Source organism: Suricata suricatta, chromosome 10 (genome assembly GCF_006229205.1).
Source record: "Suricata suricatta isolate VVHF042 chromosome 10, meerkat_22Aug2017_6uvM2_HiC, whole genome shotgun sequence".
Classification (NCBI taxonomy): Eukaryota; Metazoa; Chordata; class Mammalia; order Carnivora; family Herpestidae; genus Suricata; species Suricata suricatta.
In genome coordinates, this window is record NC_043709.1 from 99,487,608 (window position 1) to 99,512,013 (window position 24,406).

General features: G+C 40.1%; 1 protein-coding gene across 1 annotated transcript in view; it reads right to left on the minus strand.

The window, feature by feature from the left end:
• The window catches only part of NDUFA9 (NADH:ubiquinone oxidoreductase subunit A9), a 40,726-nt gene that overhangs the window by 6,115 nt on the left and 10,205 nt on the right, over window positions 1–24,406 (minus strand). Inside the window, exons 2-8 of the mRNA XM_029955101.1 lie at window positions 21,192–21,362; window positions 20,731–20,828; window positions 18,212–18,303; window positions 15,664–15,805; window positions 10,903–11,005; window positions 5,989–6,056; window positions 4,731–4,807 (exon numbers count right to left, since the gene is read on the minus strand). Of these exons, the coding sequence (XP_029810961.1) occupies window positions 4,731–4,807; window positions 5,989–6,056; window positions 10,903–11,005; window positions 15,664–15,805; window positions 18,212–18,303; window positions 20,731–20,828; window positions 21,192–21,362 (751 nt within the window). The remainder of the gene's footprint in view (window positions 1–4,730; window positions 4,808–5,988; window positions 6,057–10,902; window positions 11,006–15,663; window positions 15,806–18,211; window positions 18,304–20,730; window positions 20,829–21,191; window positions 21,363–24,406) is intronic.

Here is a 24,406-nt window from a genome sequence, read left to right on the forward strand (position 1 = left end):
GGGGATATTTAAGCTATTAAAAATATTTTTCTCTCTATAAGATAATGCTTTAATGAACAGTCCTGCAGTAAACGTCTGTACTTATCCAGAATTATGTATTTACAAAATAGTCTAGAGGTGGAACTGACTCAAAGTATGCTTGGAACCTTTAGGCTTTTACTGAATACTTCCAAACTGCCTTCCAAAAGGTCATATTAATTCACATAAGATGCAAGTAGCCTCCTTACCAACAGTGAGGTTAGTCATAAAAAATAGGCAAACAAAAAACTTTGCCGATCTGCGAGGTAAGAAAGGTATCTCAGCCTTTTAATTTGTTACTTGCATGCTAGAGATTCAGTTTTTTCTATAATTTTGGTCACTATACTTCTTTCTTTTCTCTCTTTCCTCCTGAAGTCCTGTCTATAAAGAATGATTTGGAAGAACTCTTTATATTTTAATGACATAGTTGGAAATACTTTTAACTGTAGTTTGCTTTTTAATGCTGAAATGTTTTGGGGGCATACATAAGTTTAAACATTTCACTTAAGCAAAAGTTATGATTTCTTTTATAATTTTATTTTATAGTTAGAAAATCCCTCTACTGTCACGAGTGACATAAATTTTCACTATTTTTTCTAATCCCTTTGAGGTTCTTTAATCCATAATTCTATGGATTATGCATTTTTGTACTGATATAAGGAAAAGATGTAACACTTTTTACTGAATGATCTACCCTTCCCCACATTCTGAAATGTCACCCTATCACATATTATGTTTTTACATATATTTGAGATGGCTTCTGGACTTTCATTTCTATTCCACAGATCTGAATAGTTTGTACTGGTACAACCTAGCCTTAATACTTACTACTGTTTATAATACATTTTAGTATCTCTTCATCCATTTTCCTAGTCCCCTTTGCCTCAACAAGCCTGTGAGAGCTGAGAGCTAAATTCACTCCATTCAGTGAGAAACTCAACATTCTGACATTTTAGCAACCAAACACAAAAACATAAATGTGAAAATCTCAGCTAGGAGAACTATCAGACAAGCCCTCGAGTTCCAATAGGATGTGTAAGGATGACCACTCATCCTGCATGCCATGCTAAAGAACAACCTGTAATCTTCACAACGACAAGCAATACTGGTATCATGGGTAAACTAATTACGTGTAAGATGCCTGCTCTTCAGCTGTTCTGGAGCACATCGTGTTCAAAGACTGGCTTCAGAGCCTCTGCTCAGAAAGGTCCAGTGAGGGCCGTGTCCCTCCTGCCTTAGGTTTCTGGGTTCAGGATTATAGTCATTCCTTTGTAAACGGCCTCAGCAAAACCTTGTTCCCAGCCGCCTCTCCACTATACTAGTGCAGCAAAGTCCCTCCTCTGGTTCAAACATGTATCTGCCTTCTTTGTGCCTGAACCCCCAGCAATATGGAATTATAGAGAAAATACAGCCAAGCTACCTGGCTTCACGTATGTTTCTGCACTAACTTCAAATGGAAGACTAGTTCTGCTTTGCAACCTTGCTATGCTCTCCTAAGAGGTGTTCATCTGTTCTACTATGGAATACCTCCTATCTTAACTCAGTCCTCAGATTTTCCACAGACCTCTCGGACCTACCCCATTCTCCCTTTTAGCTGATGATCTTCCCCGCCATTTGTCTGTTCATCATTTTCTTAATGGTACCTTCTAAAGTATAAAAGTTTCCCATTTTGGTGGAGTCTAACTTATCAGTTTTTCTTTTTACAAAGTATGCTTTTGATATCACATCTAAAAAATCTCTGCCTAACCCAAGGTCTAGAAGATTATTTTTCTTCCAAAAGTTTTTCAGTTTTAACTCTTACATTTAGGTCTCTGATATATGTTGAGTTAATGTTTTCATATATTGTCTGAAATTAAGGGCCTAGGTTCATCCTTTTGCATGTGGATTTCCCAGGGCCGCCTGCTGAAAAGACCATCCTTTCCCCATTGAAGTGTCACAACAGCTCTGTCAAAATTAATCATCCATAAACACAAAGGTTGATTTCTAGACTATCTATTGATTCTGTTTAGTTAGAATAGAATATTCTATTCTTATGCCAGTAACACACTGTCTTGATAACTGTGGTTTAAAGAATAGAATATTCTTTTTAAAAATGGTTTATTGCCAAGTTGGTTTCCATATAACACCCAGTGCTCTTCCCAAGTGCCCCCCTCCATGACCATCATCCCCCTTACCCTTTGCTCCTCCCTCTTCAGCCCTGTTTGTTGTCAGTATTTAAGAGTCTCTCATGATTTGCCTCCCTCTCTCTCCCTAACCCCCCCCCCTTTCCCCTTCCCATGGTCTCATTAGGTTTCTCCTGTTTAGACCTATGAGTGAAAACATATGGTATCTGTCCTCTCCGCCTGACTTATTTCACTTGGCATGACATCCTCGAGGTCCATCCACTTTGCTCAAATGGCCAGATTTCATTCTTTCTCATTGTCATGTAGTATTCCATTGTGTGTGTGTGCGTGTGTGTGTGTGTGTGTGTGTGTGTGTGTGTGTGTATACACCACATCTTCTTGATCCATTCATCAGTTGATGGACATTTAGGCTCTTTCCATGATTTGGCTATTGTTGAAAGTGCTGCTATGAACACTGGGGTACACGTGCCCCTATGCGTCAGCACTTCTGTATCCCTTGGGTAGATCCCCAGCAGTGCTTACAATATTCTGTTCTTATGCTGGTATCACACTGTCTTGATAACTGTGGTTTAAGAGTAAGTTTTGAAATTGGGAAACTTAATTGCTCCAACTTTATTCTTCTTTGTCAAGAGGGTTTTGGCTATTATGGATCTCTGCATTTCTAATTCTAAATATAAATTTAGAATTAATTTGTCAATTTCTGCAAAAAAAAAAAAAAAGCCTGCTGGGATTTGGACAGGGTTGGCTCGATTGAATCGATCTGGGGAAATCTCCATGTTAGCCATGTTGGCTCTTCCAGTCCGTGAACATGAGGTGTCTTTCCCTCCATTTATTTAACTCTTCTTCTTTAACTTCCCTCAGCAATGTTTTGTAATTTTCTGGATACATGACTTGTATTTGTTAAATTTATACCTAAATACTTTATTCTTCTGATGCTTTTGTGAGTACAATTATATTCGTAGTTTTATTTTCAGATTTTTCATCTGCGAATATATGGAAACTGAGTTTTATTTACTGATCCTGTACTTGTGACCTCACTGAATTTGTGTATTAGTGCTCCCAGTTTTATGTATATATGTATATTATCAATAGGTACTTAATTAATGAATGACAGGATGGACCAACATCATATAATTAATAACTATGAAAAAAACTAGAAGCAAAATTTAAGGTCTTATGCCTCTCTGCATTAGCCTCAATGTGTCTAAGAAATAAGCAAAGTTTTCCCCTGGGCTGACGAGACAAAAAGAGAAATGCAGATACGTATCCACAGGTCCAACACATACAAAAGTGCCTGTGCCGCCACGTCTGCCGAACAAGTATGACACTGCAGCCCAGCCAAGAGACTGGATGGCGTGGGGCGGTGGAAAGAGGAGACTGGCTAGCTCATCACAGAGCTGTTTTTACAGAGTAGTAAGCAAAGTCTGTAAAATGGCTTCTCTTCTTTAGAATCCTAGTCTAAGTACCTCTTGACGAGAGCCCAATGTCTTGAATCTAGTGATTTATGGGCTCTGCGATGAACATACCTTTTGTGACTAATTCTACTAGAGTATGTAACTAATTGCACTGAACTGAGAACTCAAAGAGAGACCGAGCCTGCAGCCACTAGATTCAGAAACACAATACAATTTTTTGCACTGATAAAAATTCTACTAAATGAAGTCTATAATAATAGTGAAACATAACAATGTATGAATTCATAATCCTGGGAATGTATACTATGCCTCCTGGCTTAGAGAGAAAAGTGACTTTTCTCAGGAAATAAATATTTTCTAGGAATTAAAGCTGTCACTTAATTATTGAATCAGATCCCCATCTTTTATGGAATATTCAGGTGTCATTAGTTTGCTTCAATGAATGACAGGGTTCTGGGCCAATTACTAGGTGGATTTGGTACTTTGCAGGTGGGCAGACTGAGTCTTAAATTTTTAGTCTTAGTTAAGGCAGAAAAACCCAGCTGTGACAAAATTTAACAAAATCAGGTAAGTTACACAGCTTAAATGTTCCCCATCTATCCTAAGAGCAAAGAGAACATATCATAAAGGATCAGTCTTGTGCAGTACTAACAACTGTACCGTAAACCAGGGCACTTCCAACCTTTTAGGGACACTGCGATACTCTATCAAAAGCAAATTGGTTTTGCAATTGTACTTACTCCCTAAAAGTGTTCTGTTTGTGTTTCTGAATTTATAGTAACATCCTTTCTATGTTAAAAATATCACGGTAGTAGTACAAAACCATCCTTGGTGATCACTGGACTAAGTATCTGTAATATACTAGGGCAGGTGGTGCTCACACTTTGGTGACAGAAAATAAGTATTAGAACGAATTCCCTGGTTCACTCAAATTCTGATGCGATAGAACCGTTCAGGAGATCCTGGCAGCAGTAGCTTTTGGACAGCTCTTTGAGACACACTGACCTCAGGGCTAAGGGAATAAAATTTCTGAAATAAACATAGTTAAAGAAAGGCATTAAAAATGCAACAAATAAGTCTGTTACTGACATGTTTAGATCTTATTGTTCCAGCAAATCATTACATTTCATTTTAACAGGTAGCACAATTTTAAAGTCAAACTCTAGCCACTTACCCAACAAAGGCAAAAGATTTCCCTCTGGCATCTGGATCCTTAATGGCATTAACAATTCCTTTTGAGACATCTACAACCTATAAGAAATTGTAACACAAGTCTAAGTAATCCTTGAAAGAAAGAAACTGAGAGATGGAAAAGGGAGGGAGGGAGGAAATAAGGGAGAGAAGTAAGAATGCAGGCCACATCAATCACAACAACAACAACAACAACAACAACAAAAATGATAAAATAATGGCATTGTCTGTTTCCAGAAAGCTCCTTAAAGAACCCACTCCTCAAAAACTCAAATGATCTGCACACTGGAAGGTTCACCTATATGTTTTTTCTAGTCAAAACATGTTCACACTGAAATGGCTGTCAAGACCGTCTGCTTTGACTTTGCCTACCACCTCTGCAATCTCACGCCTTACCACTCATTGCTAATGCTGTCACCATGCTATCACAAACAAGTATCCCAAGGAACTGCCAACATTCTACCATTTTGACTTTCCAAAATAATAATTTTATATGGTTTCAGATTCCCTGGTTTTCAAATGGGGCAATTTTGGCTCCCAGGAAACTCTGGCAAATGCCTGCAGACATTTTTAGTTGTCACAACTGGGGAGGTGGTGCTACTGCCATCTGGTGGCTACCGGCCAGGAATGCTGCTAACCATTCTACAACAGCCCCTCCAACAAAGAATTCTCTGGCTCAAAATGTCAACAGTGCCAGACGAGAACCCCTGGGTCAGTGCAATATGGAACCCAACATGCTTTCTCCTCTGGGCCCCTGTACACCCTGTTCCCGCTGCATGAAACGCTCTTGCCCAACCCCCTCTCATCTTACTTGATGTCAGTCATCTTTAAGATCTCACCCTAGATGTCATTTCCTCTGGGAGGCTATCCTGGACCCTCAAGTCTGGATTAGATGTCCCTCTGCTGTAATTATACAAACTCTCTCCCTATCACAGCGCTTACCCCATGGCATGGCAACTGCCCTGCGCACCCACCCTGCCAGCATGGGGACAGCAATGTGAGTCTAGTTCATTCCTTGATATCCCCAGTGACATGTACAGCGTGCCTACTACACTCAATGCAGTTTTCTTAAATGAACAAACAGGTGAACACACAGGAATACATGTAGCTCTGAGGTAAACTGAGAAGAAAGCAGTTAAAGCAACCTGAAAAGAAGAAAACAATGGAGTTACAGAAATTAGGTTAAATTCAGATCACCTGAATCTGAATCCAGCCATAGCCCCGTCACCCAGGGTACTTACATAGACTGGTTGTTTCACTGTTTTCTTGCCCAAGGAAATAAGAGGTACACCACCAAACCAACGGTTGTCTGGCAGAAGAAAGAGAAGTATTCTTAGAAGGCCTAAAGTCCTAGACAATCCCCCAACCCCCAGGTGCTCCAGGTTAGCAAAATCATTTTGCATAAGTGAAGTAATGGAATAAATGTAGCTGACTTTGAGAAAGATAGCAGGCAGCCAGCCACTTGTTTTTCAGATAACAAACATGGAAAGTAAAAAAGTAAAATCTTTAAGAACATAGACAGCAAGGGAAAGTGGTCAAATGGCTTGGCCATTTGAGGCATGGTCACTCCCAAGACTGGACTCTAACTGCACCCCATTCTAAGGAGGGTCATAGGAATCAATAGATCAGTGGTACAACACAGAAAACCAAAAGACTCTAGTAAAAATGAGAATTTAGTATATGATGAATGAATTACCACAAATATGTGGAAAATGGAAAGAATATTTACTATACGGTGCTGAGACAATGACTCTACTAATTGGGGAAAAAGAAAGGGAGGAAGAGAGGGAGAAAAGGCTCATAGATCACCATAAACCAAAGTGGATTGAATGTAAAGGTTGAAAAAAACCTTAAAAAATTTTTTAAGTGGACATTATTTATAAGAGCCTCAAAAAGAATAAAACACTCAGGAATAAACTTAATCAAGCTGGCTAAGGACTTGCACGCTGAAAACCAGAAGACATTGCTGAAAGAAATTTAGTAAGTCACAAACAAATAGAAGTACATCTCATGGTGGAAGACAACACTGTTGCGATGTCAAACTACCCACAGAATCTACAGAGCTGATGCAAACCCTATCAAAATCCCAATGATGTATTCTGCAAACGTACAGAAAACCCCACCTTAAAATTCATATGAAATCTTCAGGGACCCCAAACAGCCAAAACTATTTTGAGAAAAAAATTTGTGGAGGTCTCACACATCCTGGTTTCAAAACTTATTACCAAGCTCTAGGAATCAGAGATCAAAACGGTGGCATAAAGATAGACATATATACCAGTGGAATAGAAGAAACAGAAATAACCTTTATACATATGCTCAAATGAAGTTTTTTGGCACAGAATCAAGACCATTCAATGGGGAAATGACAGTGTTTTCAACAAACGATGCTGAGGGAACTGCTGAATATCCACATACAAAAGAATGAAGATAGACACTAACCTTACCTCATATATAAAAATGAACTCAAAATGGATCAAAGACCTAAACATAAGAGTTAAAACTACAAATGGGAGAAGCCTTCATGATACTGGGTTCAGCAATGATTTCTTGACAAGGACACGAAAACACAGACAACAAAAGTAAAAGCAAACTGGGCTACATCAAAATCAAAAGTTTCTGTGCACTGAAGGACAGAGTGAAATGGCAGCCTGTAGAGTGGGAGAAAATACTTTTAAGTCGTATATCTGACAAGGGGTTACTACCTAGAATATATTAAAAAATTCCCATAATTCAACTGTAACAAAAAATCCAATTAATAAGAAAAGGATATGAACAGACATTTCTCCAAATAAGATACACAAATGGCTAACAAGCACATGAAAAAAATGCTCGACATCACTAATCATTATGGAAATACGAATCAAAAGCATGAGCTATTACCTCACATTCATTAGGATGGCTACTAACAAAAACAACAACAAAACAGAAAATAAAGTGTTAGTGAGGATACAGAAAAATTAGCACCCTAAGCAGTGTGCACTGTTGGTGAAAATGTAAATGGAAGAACCACTATGGAAAATGGTATGGTCCCTTCTCAAAAAATTAAAAATAGAACTATCATATGATCCAACAATTCTACTTCTGGGTACATCCCCCAAAGAACTGAAAGCAGGGTCTCGAAGAGATATTGCGTATCTGTTAATAGCAGCATTATTATAACTGTCTACCAACAGACGAGTGGATAAGCAAAGTGTGGGGTATGTATACAGCAAAATATTACTCAGCCTTAAAAACAGAAGGAAATCCATGGGGCACCTGGGTGGCTCAGTTGGCTAAAGGTCTGACTCAGGTTATGCTCTCCTGGTTCCTGAGTTCAAGCCCCACATCCGGCTTTGCATCTGGTTCTGCGCTGACAGCACAGAGCCTACCTGGGATTCCATCTCTCCCTCATTCTCTGCCCCTCCCCTGCTTGCTCGTTCTCTCTCTCTCTCTCTCTCTCTCTCTCTCTCTCTCTCTCTCAAAAATAAATAAATTAACATTTTTTAAAAAAGGAAAAAAATCCTTATAACATGATTAACCTTGAGGAAATTATGCTAAATGAAATAAACCAATCACAAAAAGATAAATAGTGTGTGCTTCCACATACACAAGGTACCTAGAGCAGTCAAATTCAGAGGGGCAGAAAGCAGAATGGTGGTTGCCAGGGGCTGGGAGGAGGGAAAAGGATGGTGTTTACTGGACAGAGTCTCAGTTCTACAAGAAGGAGCTGTGCGGACTGGCTGCCGCGCGTGTTCAGTCCAGTACTGTGCAGTAACACGCTGAACTGTACACTCAGACACGGTCAAGACGGTGTCTCAGTCAGCTCAGGCAGCCATCACAAAATACGGTGACTGGGGAGGCTCACTTAAACAAGAGAAATGTCTCTCCTCACAGCTGGAGGCTGCAAAGTTCAGGATTAAGGTGTCAGCTGATCTGACTGCTGATGAGAGCTCTCTTCCTGGCCTGCGGTCTGCCAGCTCTGTTCTCCCTGGGCCTTTCCTCAGTGTACAGGTGCAGGGAGAGAGCTCCCCTTCTCTTATAAGGCCACCAAGGACCCACCCTTATTTCCTTATTTAATTATTTAATTACCTCCTAAAAGCTCTATCTCCAAATACAATCAATCACACTGGGAGTTAGTGCTTCAAGAAATGAATCTGGGGAGAGGAGGGAAAACAAGGACATGATTCAGTCCAAAGCAAACAGTAAATTTTATATGTGTATTTTACCACGGTTTTTTAAATTGGAAATAGAGAATATGAAACAACATGAGCAATCAGGAGGAAAAAACACATGAAAACACATGATAAAAATATCTAAATTGGATAAATGAACTGTGGTCCATCCACACAATTGAATATTATTCAGCCATAAAAAGAAGGAGCTATAAGCCATGAAAAGACATGAAGGAAACTTTTTTTAATGTTTCATTTTATTTCTTGAGAGAGAGAAAGAGACAGAATGTGAGCAGGGGAAGGGCAGAGAGAGAGGGAGACATAGAATCTAAAGCAGGCTCCGGGCTTTGAGCTATCAGCATAGAACCCAATGTGGGGCTTGAACTCATGAACCACAAGATCATAACCTGAGCCAAAGTCGGATGCTTACTCGACTGAGCCACCCAGGTGCACCCCAAGCACAGGGGATTTTTAAGGCAATGAAACTATTCTCTATGAAATGCTAATAGTAGGTAAATATCATACATTTGTCAAAAGCCACAAAATGTACAACATAAAGAATGAATCCTAATGTAAATTATGGACTTGAGTTAATAATAATGTATCAATATTGGCTCACCAATTGTAACAAACATACCACACTAACGCCAGATGTTAATAATAGAGAAAACTGTTGTGGGGAGAGACTGAGGGATTAAAGGGGATATGGGAACTCTGTGCTTTCCACTCAACTTTTCTGCAAACCTAAAACTACTCTAAAAAAATAAAGTCTATTTAATTTTAAAACCACTTAAGTAAATATGCCAACAAAAAAATTGCAGCAAATATAACAAAAAATGTAAACCCTTAATATATAAAGAGTCTAAACAAATCAGTAAGAAAAAAACCTCTCAAAAAAACCTGAACACACATGGACAAAAGACAAAGTAAAATGAAAGAGACAGAGAGAGGCAGAATCATCTCCTAATATAGAAGTGAATAAATTGACAAGATACCCGGTAACCTGGTAGAATCAGAAACTAAAGCTGGGTTTTCAGACTTTAAAAATGTGTTCTCCCTCAGGGGTGCCTGGGTGGCTCAACTGGTTAAGCATCTGACTCTTGATTTTGGCTCAGGTCCTGATCTCACGGTTCGTGAGCTGAAACCCCACAACGGAGCCTGCTTAGGATTCTCTCTCTCCCCCTCTTTCTCTGCCCCTCTCCTGCTCTTGCAGGCTCTCGCTCACTCACTGTCTCTCTCTCTCTTTCTCAAAATAAATAATAAATTTAAAAAATGTATTCTCCCCTGCCACCTCTACAAATGTGCAGGGAAATCATTATTTTACCCGTAAAATCTCAAAATCTCATCACTTAGTAAAGGAGACTGATTTCTTCCACCTAGACAAGTCTATTCATTAAACAAACAAAAACCCTGAGAGTATGCATGACACAACACCCAGCCCATGAAAGCAGTTTACATACCAATGACTTTCAGTTTAGCAGTGGCCAAATGAATATTTATTAATCCCCAATCCCATTCCAAGGAAGACCTATTACACACACCTGATGGAGTACGATGCTGCCTCTTTGTCTTTCGGATCAACATCTAAGTGACTTGACTAAATGTGGACTAAATGTGAGAAAGTAGTTAGGAAACAGGGGCTTCATAGGAAAAATAAATAAGGCCAACATTAGGCCTGTACTATGGGCCAGGTTCTGTGACATGGGCATTCCAGTAACACGCCACTCCTGAGGCAGACACTGTCATCTCCATTTCAATAGACAAGGAGGCTGCCTCTTGTGGACTTGCCACACTCACAGAACTCCACGGCCTTTCTGTGAATCTAAGGTGGTCTTTCCACAAACTGTAACAAAGATCACGCTAGGCAAATAGGACCTTTGGGGAGAGAAAACACACCTGCGTCTCTGTCAAATCAGAGAACACTGCTGGCTTGTGCTTCACCTCAACCAGTTAACTGGTATCCTCTCGTCTATGACTAAGACAGAATACAAGCACACATACTTGCAAAGTAATTGAGGAATCTATCCTCTCTTCCAAAGATGTCTGATGGCTTTATGATAATGGCTTCTGGAAAGGCGTCTCTCACTTCCTTCTCTCCGACGGCCTAAACAGCAACCAAGCAAAGCAGAGTTCAGGGAGGGGTGACCACAGTTTGCATTCCTTCTATCAGGATATTATTTTTGTTTTGCACATCAGTTTCTCCAGGTTAAGGTATGACTCATAAAGGTCACTTACCCAGAATTTTTTTTTTAAATAAACACAAAATGCCCTGCCTCCTATGGCACTTGTTGGGTTTCTTTCCATTTTATTCTAGGGAAACTTAGGCTGAAGAAGAAAGGAGAAAAATCAGAGTAGAATTTTTCTAGCCTCCATTTCTCTCTCTCTAGCAGCCTGCCAGAGAAAGGACAGTGTGGCGGGAGGCCAATCATGGACGTGGCAGCACACATACGTACCCAGAGGAGCCAGGGACGGGCCAGGAACCTTCCGAACCTCAACACTTTTGCCTGCTATCATCTATCTCCTCCTAGATGAGGCCTCTTTCAGTGCAGGTACCAGCACCCAGTTCAGCCTTCCTCTCTACCTGCACCACCCCTGGGGCTGACCTATAGGTCCAGGTGGTTTTGAACCTCTCCATTCCTTGAGCTTCTCAATTCCAATGACCTCCTCTTCTCTCTACATCTGCCCCTCTCAACTTGTTGAGGCCACAAGCCATATCAACAACTAAAAGTGCCCTCTTCAGAAACACTAAATGAAGACATCCTGCTCTCAGATGGCAATCTCCCATATTCCAGGTGCTCCACTCATCTGTTCCTGAGGTATCTGGTCGTCACCTGAGTTCTCAGGCACTCTAGTCCTCTGATGCTGCTTTCCTCCCTACCAAGCCCTACTAATTTGTGTCAGATTAGATTCCACTGCCCAGTTGTTCAACCACGCTCTTACCAAGACTGTAAATTACCTTGTCCCTTTGTCTTGACTCCACCCACTAGGCAAAAATCCCAATTCTGAAAGAATCCCATTAGCCTCCTTTGAGCCGTACACTCCTAATGCCTTCAGAGACAGAGGAAAATAAATCATAAGTGGACAACTCAATAGCAAAAACAAAAACAAAAAACAAAAACCACCCCAATTTGATTAAAGAAATGGGCAGAGGATCTAAATAGACATTTTTCCACAAAAGACATACAGATGGCCAACATGTATGAAAAGGTGCCCAGAATCACTAATCATCAGGGAAACGCAAATCAAAACCACAAATAGATAATCACCTCACACCTATTAGCATGGCAATGATCAAAAAGACAAGAAACGACAAATTTTAGCAAGGATGTGGAGAAAAGGGGGCCCTTGTGCACCATTGGTGGGAATGTAAATTGGTGTAGCCACTGTGGAAAACAGCACGGGGATTCCTCAAAAAGTTAGAAATACAACTAACACATGATCCAGTGATGCCATTTCTGCTAATATGTCTAGAGGAAATGAAACCACTAAGTTGAAAAGATAGCTGCATCCCCACGTTCAATACAGATTATCTATGACAGCCGAAACATGGAAGCAACCTAAGTGTCCATCAGGGGATGAGTGGATAAAGAAGAAACACACACACACACACACACACACACACACACGCGCACAGAAATATTTTACCCAGTGTCTAAAAAAGCAAACCTTGCGGGGTGCCTGGGTGGCTCAGTTGGTTGAGCTTCTGACTGCAGCTCAGGTCATGATCTCACGGTTCATGAGTTTGAGCCCCGCGTCAGGCTCTGTGCTGACAGCTCAGAGCCTGAAGCCTGCATTGGAGTCTATGTCTCCCTCTCCCCCTCCTCTCCCCTGCTCGTGCTCTGTCTCTCTCTCAAAAATAAATAAACATTGGGGTGCCTGGGTGGCTCAGTTGGTTAAGCGTCCAGCTTCGGCTCAGGTCATGATCTCACGGTGCGTGGGTTCAAACCCCGCATTGGGCCCTGTGCTGACAGCTAGTGCAGAGCCTGGAGCCTGCTTCAGATTCTGTGTCTCCCTCTCTCTCCCTGACCCTCCCCTGCTCGCACTGTCTCTGTCTCTCAAAAAATAAATAAAAACCATTAAATAAATAAATAAATAAATAAATAAATAATAACCATTAAAAAAAAAAGGAAACCTTGCCATTCACAACAACATGGATGGACCTTGAAGGCATTATGCTAAGCAAAATAGAGAATGACAAATACCACATGCTCACACATACATGGAATTAAAAAAACAAACACAAACACAAAAACCATCAAATTCATAGATATAGAAACTGATGGCCAGAGGCAGGGGATGAGGGTGGGTGAAATGGGTGAAGGGAATCAAAAGGAACAAACTTCAAGTTACAAAATAAATAAGTCTCAGGATGTAACATAAAGCATGGCAACTATAGGTAACGAAAATACTATTTCAAAGTTGCTAATCAAAGAGTAGATCTTAAAAGTTCTTATCATAAAAAAAAAAATCTGTAACTATGTGTGGTGATGTCAACCAGACTTATCATGGAGATCATCTCAACATATACTTAGGTCGAATCATTATGCTATTCACCCAAAACTAACAAAATGTATGTTAATTACACCTGAATTCTAAAAAATCGTAAGTTGGTACTACTATACACTCATGTCACTAATGGTGTCCTCAACATTTCCCACAAGTAGTACTTTCTTCTATTTAGGTGTTCTCTCATAAGACAATTTCAACCATTCTCTATTCTGTTTAAATTCCTCCCTTTTTTCTTCCTTCCAATAAATGACTTCACCTTCTAATTCAAAGAGAAAATAGGGCAGCAGACAAAAACCACCTCAAATTCTCACCACAAAATCTACAGCTCCTCTTTCTCATTACACAGGGAAATGGTCCTGCCTCCCATGCTCCAGGGCTCACCTGCCCTTTCTCAGGAACCTACCCAACTGACCCTCTCCTTGATCTTAAGTCTCTTTAACCAGAACCTTCTTACCAGCACTTAAACATGTCAAGACTTCCTGCCTTAAGAAAAGATCCCCAGCTGCACGTGCTCCTGCAGCTGCTTGCCCTCCATCCTCCCACCAAACCCCTCATTGACGCCGCCGCCCATACAGCCCCCACGACCTCAGTTCCTGCTCACGCTCTGCTCACCTGTGCTCTGGAAGCCGCCCAACACCTGCACTCGAACCGTTCTCGGTCAGATCACAGATGACCCCATGTCCGTAGAGCCAGGGTGACTTTCCAGTTCTCGCTTCCCTCAGCTCCTCAATGGCATTTGTAGGCAACTACTCTCTCCTTGTGGCACTGTCTTCCCGTGGCTTCCACGACCTTGTCCTCTCCTGGTTTCCCCACCTCACCACATCCACTCCTCCTCAGTCTTTTTACTTGTTTTGGTTTTCACAGGTGTCTCCTGGTCTACCAGAGCACACTGATCACTGGTACTCCTCTGGGCCATGTCCAAAGTTCTCTCAATCTACACTTCCTCACTAGGCAATCATTCCCAAACATTGCTTCAATTAACTGATTTCATATCTTCAAACAAGACCCACTTCTGAGCTCTAGGATCATACACCCCATTCACCACTGTGACTTGGATGACTGACAGACACCTGAAATGCGACCTGAGTCTAAAACTAGATCATCCTCTTCCTTCTCTGTAAATCTTATATCTCAGTCTTTGCTGCACAGTGGAATTATCTAGGGAGACTTAAACAATACCAATGCCCAAGTTCTGTCCCCAGAGATTCTATTTTCATTGGTCAGGGTGAAGCCTGGGCATCGGGATTTTTCAAAGTCCCTCAGTGATTCTAATGAGCAGCTCTGGCTAAGAACCACTGTCCAAAGCCTTGTCCTTCTCAAGTGTTTCTCACCTTACTCAGCAGCACCACCATCTGCCCAGGGGTGTAAGCTAGAGGGCTAGACATCTCCGAGTCTTCCCTCTCTCCCAGCACTGACTCCAGCCCCCAGCCCCTGCCCTTCCAAATGACCAAGGATCCTGAGGATTCTGTGAGTCCCAGAGTGGAGACAGGCACAGAGGGCACATGCTCATTCCCTTTCATCCTTGCAGTATGAAAATGGTGACACTCAGATGCGCTGCTAGCCAGTTCTGTAACTGTGAGACACAGAGCTTACACAAAAAGAAAGAGCCGAAAGAATCACAGAGAAACAAAGCGGAAACCCTGATGAACATGGGCACCGATGTGGCTAAGCTTCCCTATTGCTGGATTTTTCAGATACATGGGGCCTTTAACGTTGGATTTTCTGATGATAGCAATTCAATGCACCTGACTGATAGATGCTCACTCACTCTCTCTCTCTCATTATATGCTCCTAGAGCACAGCTCTCTATTTTGCAACACCAGGCACAACTGGAGTTATTTTCTTCAGTGGACGAGAAATGAGATACGGGCTAAGACTTAGAATTTATTCACTACTGTATCCTACCGCCTAATACAATATGCTGCATGTAGTAGGTACTTAATAAACAATTTATTCAATAAAACAATGCAGTGGGTCAAAAAGCTGGAGCCATTGTCAAAGAACTCTGAGAACAGGTCATAATGCTCTATGCTTCTCTGAAGCCCCTTACTATCCTTCCCTGCAAACAGAGAGCGCTTAATCAAAATACCAGAACACAACACACACATCAATCTAATTCTGGATATGAAGAATCAGAAACCCCTTTTAATTCTGGAAATGTGAGGAAGAAACCCTTTTCACTTAGCTCATGTTTCAGAGAGCCCAAGAAACTCTGGCCCTGGGAGCCGCTTCCCAGGTCAACTTGTCACTTACCTTACTTCTCAGATATCTAGAAGAGCTTTTAATATCAGCATTCAGATGTGAAACATGAATGAATTTTTCAACTCCAGCTTCCTTGGACACTTGAGCAATTGCTTGGGGAATCTTCACAAAAACATCCTCAAAATCAAAGTTTCTGAGAAAAAAAAAGGAGGATCAGTTAGGAACACTTGACCAAGAATTTCAAAACTTTCTGTAATAACTTGGTTTTCATACTACTGCTGGAATTCATAATAGTTAAACTTTTATTATTTATTTATTTCTAATTTGAGAGAGAGAGAGAATGAGGGAGGGAAGGGCGGGGGTCAGAAAGGGGGAGTGAGAGAGATTGAGAATCTCAAGTGGGCTCCATACCTAGCATGGAACCCAACATGGGGCTAGATCCCATGACCCTAGGATCATGACCTGAATTGAAATCAGGAATCAAACATTCAACTGAGTTGAATAATAGTTAAAACTTTTTTTTACTTATTTTTTAAAAAATTTTTATATTTATTTTATTTTTTAAATTTTTTATAGTAGTTTATTGTCAAGTTGGTTTCCATATAACACCCAGTGCTTCTCCCCACAAGTGCCCCCCTCCATGAAAACTTTTAAGCAGCAATTATTTAACCCAAAGTCAAGTTTATATATATATGTACATTATATACATATCTATGTATTTTTTAACATTATGTTAACTTTTTATAAGTTAACTTTATGTTAACTTATGTTACCTTTTTTAACTTTACTGCTCACTGTCATTACTGTACACAATTTAAACATTACCATAAGTTATAAATCAGCACACTCAAGGAATCCCAAGGCTGAGACCCTTTAAGAATATCTGGCTGCAATGGTTGAATAGCGAGGGGGGAAGCACTGGGAGCTAAAAAGGAACCACTTCCTATCCTTGGGCCTTTGTTTCCCTCGGGGGATGGGAGAGAAACTAAAACATCAGTCACCAGTTTAATACAATAACATTAACATTACATAATAACATAAATACTTTTCTGCACAAGGCACTGTTACAAGTCACTACAGGAGATATAAAGTTGAATAAGATCCTCCAAGTCATCAAAAAACTTAAAAATACGTGCTAAGACAGATGTAGATGATCAAATTTTAATAAATATTAAGAAAATGGTGTGAACAAAGTGTGTGGAACTATAAGATTAAAACACTATTTGCTGATGAACAACACACGCCAAGGCTAAAAAGAACTGTTCAAACCAATACTCATGTTATCTTTGATTAACAGTGTGAACAGACCTAGGACACTGTTTACACAAGAAAAACCAATGTTCAGTGTGATGAGCAGCAGGACGGGGAAAATCCTCCTACCTAACCCTTCCCAGCAGGACAAATCCAAACGCAAGCTTGGTCATTCATGAGCAACCGGTCATTCCGTCAAGCTGATGACACCAACCACACTAACACAATCTATATTAGCTTTTTATGGGTCACACATCACATTGCTTACTTAGATACCAGACTTACTGCTGACTAAATCTCCTGAAATGGAGTTCGATATCATATGTAAATGGATATTTGATATTAATGTTTAATGATGGACTAATCAAAAATGTGACAACTACAATGCCTGACATTAGAAGGTACCCAGTGAAGGTCTACTGAAACTTAAGTTAGCATATGCAAAGAAAAAACAAGAGACATCCAGATGGATAACAGACACATGTAAAGATGCTCAACATCCTCATAATGAGATACCACCTCACATCTGTCAGAGTGGCTAAAATTAACAACTCAGGAAACAATAGATGTTAGTGAGGATGCAGAGAAAGGGGCACCCTCTTACTGCTGGTGGGAAGGCAAACTGGTGCCAGCAACTCCAGAAACAGTATGGGGGTTCCTCAGAAAGTTAAAAATAGAATTCCCCTATGACCCAGCAATTGCACTACTAAGTATTTACCCAAAGGATACAAAAATGCTGATTCAAAGGGGCACATGTACCCCAATGTTTATAGCAACAGTATCAACAATACCCAAATTACAGAAAGAGCTCAAATGTCCATCAACAGATGAATGGATAAAGAAGAGGGGGTATATATATATATATATGTATATATAATTGAATATTACTTGGCAATCAAAAAGAATGAAATCTTCCCATTTGCAACAACGTGGATGGAACCAGAGTGATTATGCTAAATAAAATAAGTTAGTCAGAGAAAGATAAATATCATATGATTTCACTCATACGTGGAATTTGAAAAATAAAACAAAGTACATAGGGGAAGAGAAGAAAAAATAAGATAAAAACAGAGAGGACGGTAAACCACAGGAGACTCTTAAATACAGAGAACAAACTGAGGGCTGCTGGAGGGGAGGAGGTGGTAGGGGATGGGCTAAATGGATGGTGGGCATTAAGGAAAGCACTTGTTGGGATGAGCACTGGGTGTTGGATATAAGTGATAAATCACTAAATTCTGCTCCTGAAACCAATACTACACTGTATGTTAACTAACGTGAATTTGAATTTAAAAAAGAAATGAAGAAATGAAGAAAAGAAGAGAAGAGAAAAGCCAAGCCAAAGACTTACTTGGTTTCCCATTCTCGTCCAACAAGATTAATGACCACGCTGCTGTGCTTCACTGCTCTTCGGATAGAATCTTTGTCTCTCCCGTTCCATTCCTAGAAAAACAGCAGCTAGTCAGATGAAAACATAAGGGGTCCCCCTGGCAAGTTTCAGAATGGGCCATCTGTTATAGTCATAATTTAGTACCGTTTCATATAGGCTCCATTTATTACAACAGAAACAGTCATGAGGTCCAAAACTCCCTGCTGATTCTCCAAGCTCTCCTGGAGACAAATAGGTCAAAGTGTATCTATTTCATTCAGGTAGTGAAATTATAGAATTAGAAAAGACAGTATTCATTTCTAGTGGCGCATATCCATTTTTTGGTCACCCAATTATCCCTGGCAAGTTTCTAAGGGATCTTACCAAATCTCCCTTCCTGAAACACAGCCAAAGACCAAGGATTATTTAAGAGGAAAATGGACTTTCCCTTTTGGTGGCAACCAGCTACAGACTAAAGACAGGAGGACTATCTCCTAAAAGCTAACATTAAATTGGGAGTCTTTGTGACTATTATTTCTTTTCTCTTCACAATCCCAGATCTAGTCATTTTTACTTCAAAGACGTGACAAGCACACTCGGGGAGGCGTGACCTGCCCAAAAGTGCAGGCTGAGCCCATGGCAGATTTCCGTAATAGAACTAAAGTTCTGAATGATTCTGGTGCACGGTCAGACTGACGATTCTGGTCCAAAATAGAGTCCGGAGATGAAATAACCCCTGGCAAAGGTACCGCATTTTCTACATTAAAATGAATTGGATTTTTTAAAGATTTCAATAGGAGATAATAAGTAGTAAGAAGTTCTGAGGGTCAAATGCTAAGGTGTATATAAGAGTGAGTGGGGAGGAGTGAGGAGGGAGTGAGCGGGAGGGAGCACACTAAATACCTGTGCAACTTAGAAGAGACATGGCTACAGAAGTCTGATTCCGGTGCAAGAGATGAAGCCCTCAGCAGGAGGAACTAGTTACAAGCAAAGAAGTCAGGAAGGGGGGTGAGGGTGGTGGACAAGAGAAGTGTAGAGTAATAGCTGTGGAGTCAGATAGGAATGCAAATTCCATTTGACTTTTATGAACTCTACAAATTATCTCTCCAACTTCCATGCAAAAAATACAACCTAACTCATGGGTTTGCTATGAAGATTACGTAAGAGACATAAAATCTGCCACATAGTGCGTGACACATCCAACAAACACAGCAGTTCTACACATATAGAGCTGAAACTTTTTTTTTGAAAAGATGGCAAGCGGGGGGGTGGGGAGGGTAGAAAAAGAATCCAAGAAGACTCAGAGTGGAAGAGCTTGGTGCATGACTGCATGAATGGCCCAAGAGGGATGCCTGGAGAGCAAGAATTAAAAGGAGGGATAGGACCCAGGGAGCACAGCCAGGTTAGCAAACCAAGTGTCTAGTCAGACAGCAGTTTCCAATGGAGACTAAAGCAGGGAAATCAGTACTCCATCCTTCTCAAAAATAACAACAGTAAAGTCTCCCCCTGTTTTGCCTTTCCTGTACTTCCCCTTTTGTAAACATTATTATACTCAAAGTTATATGTTTAATCTCCACACTCTCTTTTAAGACTGAGAGTTGGGGCACCTGGGTGGCTCAGTCAGTAAGCATCCAGCTTCAGCTCAGGTCATGATCTCACAGTTCATGGGTTCGAGCCCCATGTCAGGCTCTTGTGCTGACAGCTAGCTCAGAGCCTGGAGCCTGCTTCGGATTCTGTATCTCCCTCTCTCTCTGACCCTCCCCTCCTCGCACTGTCTCTCTCTCTCTCTCTCTCAAAAATAAAAAACAGAAAAAAAAATTTAAAAAAAGGACCGAGAGCTCACTGTGGTCCAGTTCATCAAGACATGCTCAGAGCTTAAATACCTGTGGTAAAAACAGAATATACATCATATGGTTCAATTCCCATGACTCTGCATCTGCAAGCCAGTCAAAGTGTTCACTTGTTATTTGCAAAATACTTTAATTTTGCGGACTGACGAAGAAACCAATAATCTCAAGTCACAAAGAGACAAGAGAAAAGGAAGCTCCTATTACTGAATACCAAGAAGTTTAAAATTTTAGAAAAGAAAAACACTGTGGAAACAAGAAATTTCCAATACAGCATTATACTTAGCTTGTGAACACTGGCAAACCTAGCCTATATTCTAACTTTGTAAATAAAGTTTTATTAGAACACAGACACTCCCATTCATTTATATTTTATTGATGGCTGCTATCAGGCTAGAAGGGCAGAGCTGAATAATCATGACAAAAACCCTATGACCAACAAAAGCTAAAATATTTACTGTCTCGCTTTTTACAGAAAATTATGTTTGCCAACTGCTGGACAAGAGGTGATAAGAATGGGGTTAATGGTGGGTGCCCTTGGTGCACTCTGGGATGAAACTGCTGCTTTATTACACTGCCTCTCTCCAAAAAATGACCTCAGTACTTTACATTAGCCAACTCCAGTGATCAGTAATGAGTCACACAGACTCTTACCAGAAAGATAATCTGGCCCAGGTCACCCATGGGACGAAGGTGCATAGTGTCATATGCTTCACACCGATAGGGTATGATCACCTGTGACCCCATACGTCCTAAAAAAGAATGGATTGAAACAAGGATCAACATTAACACAATCTGGATACTTTATACAACAGTGAGTTGATAAATATTTAAATTCCAGTTTGACAAGTGAATGGAAACCATGTTTAACAAAAAGCATATTTTGCCCTGCTAGAGATGTCCTAACATTTCAGAGACGCCCATTCCTGTTTCAACATTCTAGAGAGGAAGAGTGATAATGCTTCCTAAAGTAGAGCAGATCAAAACTACATTAAGTCCAAGACAGGAGTAATTTGTAACACTGTTAAACTGAAAAGAAACATGTTTCATGGCTTCTCATTAAGCAGTCCTAATAAATGGCACTGAGCACACTGAGCGCAAGGAACTTTACTTACCAAGGTGGTTGACAACATAGCGGCCCAGGAATCCCGTGGCTCCAAACACAGTGGCCACAACCCCGCTGACTGAGGAACGCCCACCTTTCCCATGAGGTATGAGTGAGTGATGAAGCTGGCGATGAGGAGGCCCATGCAACACAGCTATGGCTCTCGAAGTAACAGAAGAACCTTAAAGAAAACCCCAGAGTATAAAAAAGGGGCAAACGTTAATATAGAAGTGAGTATGAATAACTTCTTTTCCTAGAAACTTGTAACATTACTTTGCTATCAGTACTTCCATATACTTAACATGAACTTTTGAATTAAAAGTTATCATGTAAGTGCCAAAAGCAATAATAAACACAAACGACTACAACAAAGAATCCATACATCATAAGGAAACATAAAAAAATTAGAAAGTACAGTTGATCCTTGAACAACATGGGTTTCAAGTGCATGGATCCACTATACGCAGATTTTTTTTTGATAAATAAGAACAGCACCATAAATGTATCTTCCCTTATGATTTTCTTTAAAAACATTCTTTTCTCTTGCTTACTTTATTGTAAAAACACAGTATATAATACATATACATAAAACATACAAAATATGGTAATCAATTCTCTATGTTACCAGTGAGGCTCCTAGTCAACAGTAGGCTATTAGTAATTAGGTTTGGGAAAGAGTCAAAAGTTATACATGAATTTTTTACTGCATGGAGAGGAAAAGGGGTCAGTGTCCCTAACTACTGCATTGTTCAAAGGTCAACTGTAAGCTTCCTGCCCTGTGGGATACAATATACAACATATTGAGATATAATATTTAAGCCACATTAAGAAAATTAAGGTTAGAAATTAAGAAAGTAGAAACCTCCAGAGTAGAAGGCACTGAGAGAATGCAAAGGAAGGGAGCAATAAATCAGATAATTATGAGTTAGGATTCCTGGATAAAGCAGGTTTGGGGGACTTTTTTTCCCAGTTTTACTGAAAAAGAAATGACATACAGCCCTGTGTAAGTTTAAGGCATATGGCATGATGGTGTGATTTATATATATTATAAAATGACTGCACTAGGTTCAGTTACTGTCCACCATCTCGTAGAGATCCGATAAAAATGAAAGAATAAAAAACAATTTTCTCCTTGCATCAAGAAGTCTTAACATGAATTCCCCAAACTTTTCTATGTATCCTACAGCAGCAGTAGCTAGAGTCACCATGTTGTACATTACATCCCGAGTATTGTTTATGTTATAATGGTAGGTGTGTATCTTTTGACCACCTTCCTCCAATCCTCCCTCCTGCAACCCTTCGCCTCTGGTCACTGCAAGTCTGGGCTCTTCTTCTACGAGTTTGGGTTTGTTTGTTTGTTTGTTTGGTTTTTAATTTCACATATAAGTGAGAACACACAGTATTTGTCTTTCTCTGTCTGACTTATTTCATTTAGGATAATGCCCTTAGCGTCCATCCATGTTACAGCAAATGGTAGGATTTCCTAATGTTTTATGGCTGAATAATATTCCAGTGTATATATCTACTACAACTTCTTTATCTATCCATCCCCTGACAGACACTCAGGTTGTCCTCACGTCTTGCCTATTGTACATAGCTGCAATAAACAGGAGAGCGCAGATACCTTTTTGACTTAGTGTTTTCATTTCCTTCGTATATATTAGCAGTAGTGGAATTGCTGGATTGTATAGCAGTCGTATTTTTAACTCTCTGAGGAACCTCCATGCTGCTTTGCATGGTGGCTGCACCACTTTACAGCGGGCTCACTCTTCTCTACATCCCTGCTAACACTTATCTCTTGTCTTTTTGATGATGGTGATTATAACAGGTGTGAGGTCATGTCTTACTGCAGTTTTATTTCGCATTTTCCTGATGACTAGTAATGTTGAGCACCATCTCATGTACGTGTTGGCCTTTCATATATTTTCTTTGCCCATTTTTTAACTGGGTTACTTGTGGGTTTTTCCTATTGAGCGGTAAACTGTTTTGAGAAAGATTTTATTTTTTTAATTTTTTAAAATGTTTATTCATTTTTGAGAGACAAAGAAACAGAGCATCAGCAGGGGAGGGGCAGAGAGAGAAGGAGACACAGAATCTGAAGCTGGCTTCAGGACTCGAACTCACGAGCCGTGAGATCATGACCTGAGCCCAAGTCAGACACTTAACCGACTGGGCCACTCAGGCATCCCGAAAAAGGTTTCAAAGAGGAGTAACAACGCATAACACATATAACAATGGAGAGATGGAAATTAATAAGCCTAATGCAGGTAACAGAAGATTTATCTAGAACAGACTCGGAAACTGATGATGAATGAAAAATAAAATTGATGACATATGCCAGAAGTAGAGGACTGATCGTACAGAACATGCTTTAGAGAAAGAGCACAGAGTGCATGTTAGACCTCCAGAGGAGTCAGAATCTCAGGAGGCGCTCTCCGGCTTTTATACTCCAACCTCGCGATTGATTGTTTGGCACATAACCAGCTCAAACTGGGCAACCTACTCAGGCTACCTCAAAAAACAGGCCTACGCACACATAGTGGAAAGTCTCAAATATCACTGAGTAAGGAAATATATTAATTACAAGCACAACAAGAGAAACTGAGATACACCATTAAAAGAACATCTCCAGAAATGAGAAGCCCTGGACAGCCAAAGAGCCTCCTTTAATAGAGCCATACTAACAGGTGCACAGTGCAGAAAGAGCTTTTTTTTTTTTTACTTTGTAAAAGCATTTTATTTTTAGTTAAGTAGCTTTGGTATAACATTGCTTTATAGTGGTAGATCAAATACATCCATTGATCTCAATGTAGTTCCTATATTTTGTTTGTTTGTTTTTTAATGTAACACAATTTATTTTTTTAACATATGCAATTATTTTCTGTCATTTACAATACAGTAGTTTCAATGATACTCCAAACAGAAAAGCAAAGTAAAAAATCAAAACCCCCACTTCTATTTCATGTAATTAGACCTATACAGAAATTAGAAGGTTAGGTACCAACTAGTTAATCACCTAATTTCACAGCTATCTGAAGAGGCAATCGTTATAGAGCAGCTTATCTATGATACATTCAAGATACATGATACAATTTATTACTTGCCCATAAGCTACAACACAGTCTGCTTAATACCTTTCCTTAAATTCCACCTCTATACTACAGTATACTTGAGGTCCATGCAAAAAAGTAGCTACCTTTTATATAGGAAATGGATGATTAAGTC